Here is a 5,798-nt window from a genome sequence, read left to right on the forward strand (position 1 = left end):
CGTATATCAAATCAAGTGGCCTAGGACTGATTATGCTTATGCAAATCATAAGTTTTTGACCAATCGTCACCAAATTTGGCACACATATTTTTTGAGCTCTAAAGCAGGTCGTAAAAGTTGGGGGTTGGCATGCAAAAGGATGGGGCAGGTGAGCAGGGGGCACAGATTGAATTTATGACGAATCAGCATCAGAATTTTCACAGATATTCTTTGAGCTTCCAGACAGGTCGTGAGAGTATGGGGGGAGGGGGGTGGAGATTAAGATGTGGAAGGGGAGCACAAACGTAGTATGTCACTAATCGGCAACAAATTTTTCACGCATTTTCTTTGGACCCCCGGGTAGATCATAAGAGAATTTGGTGGGAAGATGACTGATTTCAAAATTCTAAATATTGGATTCAATGACTGGAGTATAATTTCTATAATTAAAAACAATTAACATTTTCGGTATTTAAGCTCATATTTCTGTTTTACGTTCTCAGAGACTTTTCAAAGTTTAGTTCAAATTTCACTATCGACTTTACATTTTTTAAACCAAAATTCTACGATAAATACTCAAAATTGTATGTTGATTTCATTCCAGCATTATGCAATATACAACTTTTATGACTGTCAGAATACAGTATTTGAGGCTGGGCCTGGTGATCGAAATCAAAACACAAACAATAACTCTTCAATTCACTTTTATTTAACACACACAGTAAACTTACAGAAATGTACAGACTTGATTTATTTAACACAAAATGGAACAAGTAAGTGGTGCAACTCAGTCTAGTTTTGAAAATGAGGCTCCCAACTTGAATAAAGTCCACAAGGTACCTTGAAAGCTAGCGGGTTTATTCTAAGCTTCAAGAGGATGATTTTCTGCTACCTTGTGGACGAGAATGAGCCTCATTTCAACAAATCATAGAAAGGACTTGCTTAGTTTTGAATTAAAACTCACTTAATCAATTAGAGAATGAGGCTCCCAACCTGAATAAAATCCACAAGATACCTTGAAAGCTAGCGGGTTTACTCTAAGCTTCAAGAGGATGATTTTCTGTTACCTTGTGGACGAGAATTAGCCTCACCTCAACCAAACTCGAAAGGTAAAAGAAACCGTTGATATTCTTAATAAAGCGGTAACAAAGAACAGGGTTCTTTGCTCTTATTGAGAAAAGCACTCAGAATCGTCTGACAACTTCTGAGACCGACGAGAAACTGAGGCCTGGTAAAAAAAGGCAATTCGTCATTCCTATGGCAAACTGAGCTCACAAAGGGATTTTTGACGCAAACTTAAATACTGTATCGCTGTTTAGTCTAGAAACGATTGAATATAAACAGTCGCAGCTCAGAACCCGAGCGAAGGAGAAAAACAGGCATGCTTAACGGAATTGACGCGCAAAACTAAAAGTATCGACTATAAGTATCATTCATCGTACATTTACATCAGGTTATAACTAACATAGATAATTAAACAATGGCATTTCCGTTTGTTCTCGATACATAGTTATAATGACAGCGAGATTTAGTTATAATGACGGCGCCATTTTGAAGGTGGATATCGCTCGTCTATTACCAATGCTAAAGCGCCCTTCAGCACCGAGGGAGTATTTTGATTCCATTTGTAGATGAGCTGATAGCGTTGTAGACATTTTTTAGACCACTTTGTCCAAAAGCTGTCTAACATCTGCCGTCGGAGCTGCCAATGTGAAAGGTGTGATATCTTAACGTCTGTCAAAGAAGGTTCAGGAATCAAAGTGAGCGGACCTCCTATTAGAAAATGACCACGAGCTAGAGCGTTCAGGTCGTCTGGGTCTTCAGTGAGTGGACACGTTGGCTGCGAATGGAGGACTGCTTCAACCTGTGAGATATATGTACTCATCTCCTCGTATGTAAGAAGATGATCTCCGATAACGCGTTTGAGATGAGATTCGACTGATTTTACTTCAGCTTCCCATTTCCCACCGAAGTGAGGGGCTGCCGGTGGATTGAACAGCTATTGAGTTCCGTCTCTTGTCATTAAAGAATACAGTTTTCCAAGCTCTGCTGATGATGATGAAAACAAAGCTTGAAGTTGCACATCAGCTCCTTTCAGGTTTGTCCCACAGTCACTGCGAAGAGTAGCACAGATACCTCGCCTAGCGGTAAACCTCTTGTAAGCTGTGACAAACGCATCTGCAGTATAGTCTGCGACCAATTCCAGGTGTATTGCTGAAGTAGAATGACAAACGAAGAGTGCAATATATGCTTTGTAACATCGAGCCGCCCGAACTTTCCAAGTTTTGAGATTTATAGGTCCAGCATAATCAACTCCAGAATGAAGAAACGGGCGAGAAGGCGCTACTCGATTAGCAGGCAATTGTCCCATTAACTGACGAGCTCTCTTTTGACGAAACCTTGCGCATCGAATGCATTTCCATATGTAGGCACTGACTTGAGTTCGTCTACCGAGAATCCAGCAGTCTCTTCGTATATATGCCAAAGTATCTTGGGTTCCTCTATGTAGTGAATACTGATGAGCATCAGATATGATTAGCCGTGTAGAAGGAGACTCTTTCGGCAAAATAAATGGATGTTTCGAATTCAGCGGAAGTAAAGATGCTTGAAGTCTTCTTCCAAGTCGTAGAGTCCCTCGGAAATCGATAAAAGGTGTTAAACGAGAAAGATAATGAGAATTTGGTAGAGATTCTCCCTTTGATAAGAGTTTATGCTCTTTCTCGAATGAATGAAGGATGAATCTTTTGCAAAGAGCTCTGATTCGTAAAAGCTTATTCAGGTCAGAATATTTAGTTAAAAGTTCCCACTGGGTCTTCACAGGCTTTACAGTGGTAGAAATTGCTAAAACTGGACGCTCTTCTAGATTATTTTCATTTGGAGCCTCGAAGTGAGTGGGCCATGATTGAGAAGAGAGATGAAGCCAATCTGGACCACTTCACCAAATAGAATGCTGAGATAGCCGACATGGCGTCAGTCTTCGCGTGGCACAATCAGCAGGATTTTCTTTTCCAGGTATAAAATGCCATTTTGCTGATGGAAGAGATTCCTGAATAAAACAAACTCGATTATGGACAAAGTCCTTCTATCTTGATGGATGATTGTTAATCCAGGTGTTAACGATCGCAGAATCCGTCCAAATATGCACTGGAAGTTTCTTAAAATCAAAAACGTCTAAGAGATGAGAAACTAGCTTTGTGACGAGTACAGCTGCTGACAATTCAAGTCGAGGGATAGTCATTCTTTTGATTGGCGCAACTTTAGTCTTGGAATAAATTAATGCGGTTTTAACTTTTCCAGATTGGTCTGTAGATCTTAACTAAACTACAGCAGCTAGAGCTTGTTGAGAAGCATCGCAAAAACCATGGATTTCATTAGAACTTTCGGCCGTTTTTCCAAGCCATCGTGGAAATGCAAAAGCGCTTAATTCTTGAAGTTTTTGGCTGAACTCTGTCCATGTATCAGATAATCGTGAAGGTAGGGGATCCTCCCAACTAAGCTTACGAGACCAGAGATTTTGGATACAAATTTTAGCGGTGATTAGTACTGGTGATAAGAGTCCTAGAGGGTCAAACAGTTGTGCTATGGTAGACAATGAGGTTCTTTTTGTTATTTTTCTCTGTGGTTGTATTATCCAAGTAAAACAAAATGAATCACAAATAGAGTTCCAATTCATTCTAAGAGCGTGGACAGTAGCAGACTGATCGATTGGAACATAGCTAGGAAAAAGTTGATTGTCTGATGGTATACATTGCAGAATTCTTGATTCGTTGCTTGTCCATTTTTGCAGAGGGAAACCACCCGCCATGCACATATTGCTTATCTGTTGAACAGCTTCCTGAGATGTTTCAATTGAATCGGCTCCTCCGAAGATATCATCAACATATCTGCCCTTTATCAAGATGGCTCTCGCCAGCGGAAACTTCGAACCTTCATCTTCAACTAGTTTTGCATAGTGCGAAAAGCGAGAAAAGGAGCACTAGTTAATCCATAAGTAACGGTAGTTAGTTGAAATGTCAGGATTTTATTCTTCTCTTTACTCCACAAAATTCTTTGGAAATTCTAATCTTCTGGATGAACTTTAATCTGACGATACATTTTCTTGACGTCAGAATAAAAGACGTATTTAAATTGACGAAAGCGAATTAGCACACCAATTAGGTCAGTTTGATGTTTCGCTCCTGTGTGCAGAATGTCATTTAATGAAGCCCCGGACGAAGTACTGCTGGAAGCATTGAAGACTACACGAAGCTTGGTAGTAATACGAATTTCACGTATGATGCCATGATGTGGCAGATAATAAACTGGTTGAGATAAATCCACATCTGAATCATAGACGATCTTCATGTGTTTCAAAGACTCATACTCAGTAAGAAAATCTACGGAAGCTTTTTTCAAAGCTGTATTCGTTTGTAATTTATTGGATAACCTTGGAAGCATACGCAAGGCTGCAGGTTTCGAATCTCCAAGAAGTTCAGTTGATTTTCTGAAAGGAAGTTTAACAACGTGGCGTCCGTCTGAATCTCGAGAGTGTGATGATTTAAAGTGATCCTCACACTCTTGATTTTCTTTTGATAAAGAAGATTCGAATTTCGTTGGAATTTCCTCTTGCTTCCCAAATTTCTGAAGAAGATGTATAGATCTTCATCAATAGAAGTGTGATAACTTTGATTGTCCAAATACGATGAGCAAGCTTTTTCTACTGGACCGAAAAGAATACACCCAAAAATCGTAGCTTGTGTGGTTGGAGCATTATTTGAACCTCGGCGGAGACTTTCTTCAAGGATCTGACCGTAATAGTCAGCTCCGATGATGACGTCCCCATGACTAGTTTCTTGGAAATTAGGGTCAGCAAGCCGAACCCCTTCTAAATGCGGCCAATTGACGTTCCTAATATCGAAAGCAGAAAACTCTGAAGTCAGTTTTTGAAGAATGTGAGCAGAAATTATGTACTCTGATGAGGATTCAAGATAAGGTGTCAGCTTCACGGAAACTAAGCCTCGTGTTCTGTCAGCTTTCACAGCAGCGATCCCCTTTAATCGTAGCGATGATGATTGTCTTGACAAGTGGAGTTGCTGAACTAAACTTTCAGAGATGAAGGATGTTTGGGAATCTAGATTAATAAACTCCTTAACTTGTATGATCTCACCTCTATCTGAGACAATCATAAGCTAAACCGTAGAAAAAATTATCCGACGCTGTGATGAGGCATAGTTGACGGCGGCAAAGTTGACTTGAACACCTGAATCTATAGTTGATGTTCCAGGTTTGTCGTTTGGTGTAGCTCTATGGATTGTCGAATGATGCTACTTTCCACATTTGTTGCAACGCTTAGTTGTCTTACATTTTGAAGCAATATATTGCCCAAGACAGTTAAGACGAAGATTTTTTTTTTCTGATTATTTCTAGATGATTTTGAACTGTCACATTAGCATAATCTGGGCGATTCGCAGCATAGTGATTTAAAGAGCAGATTGTACATTTGCCGGAAAGAGTTTTGGAAATACTCGAAACCTCATTAGGAGCTTGTATATTAGAGGCAAAGTGTGCTTTTGCTGTCTACTGATGAGACTGTGGTACAATTCTCCGAGATTTCTCTACAGCTTGCAGCATTCGTAATCTCGTCATTAAAAACTCAAGTAATTGTTTCCATGTCGGATGATCCTTCGAGGATCCCACGTGCTGTTCCCACCATTTTATGGAATCAGGATCTAAACGCTGAACCGAAATAAAAACCAGGATATCGTCCCAAGTATGAATAGGGCGACCAAGCGTTTCCAAGGATCGGTAAATTTGGGTAATTGTGGTATACAAATTTTCTA

General features: G+C 39.9%; 1 protein-coding gene across 1 annotated transcript; it reads right to left on the reverse strand.

Moving 5' to 3' along the window:
* Positions 1-1,978: 1,978 nt before the first annotated feature.
* LOC117180470 lies at positions 1,979-5,144 on the reverse strand. Its single transcript, XM_033372969.1, has 3 exons — positions 4,680-5,144; positions 4,131-4,599; positions 1,979-2,904 (listed from the first exon to the last, which is right to left on the reverse strand). Exons 1-3 carry the CDS (start codon positions 5,142-5,144, stop codon positions 1,979-1,981), a joined length of 1,860 nt encoding a protein of 619 aa, XP_033228860.1.
* Between the last annotated feature and the right edge of the window lie 654 nt (positions 5,145-5,798).

Source organism: Belonocnema kinseyi, chromosome 9, assembly GCF_010883055.1.
Source record: "Belonocnema kinseyi isolate 2016_QV_RU_SX_M_011 chromosome 9, B_treatae_v1, whole genome shotgun sequence".
Classification (NCBI taxonomy): Eukaryota; Metazoa; Arthropoda; class Insecta; order Hymenoptera; family Cynipidae; genus Belonocnema; species Belonocnema kinseyi.

Coding starts and splice junctions, on each gene's coding strand:
- LOC117180470 (XM_033372969.1), bottom strand. CDS start 5,144: ATGATTGTCTCAGATAGAGGTGAGATCATACAAGTTAAGGAGTTTATT. Junction 4,600..4,679: donor GGTGTATTCTTTTCGGTCCA/GTAGAAAAAGCT, acceptor CATCTTCTTCAG/AAATTTGGGAAGCAAGAGGA. Junction 2,905..4,130: donor ACATCAAACTGACCTAATTG/GTGTGCTAATTC, acceptor GAAGTGGTCCAG/ATTGGCTTCATCTCTCTTCT.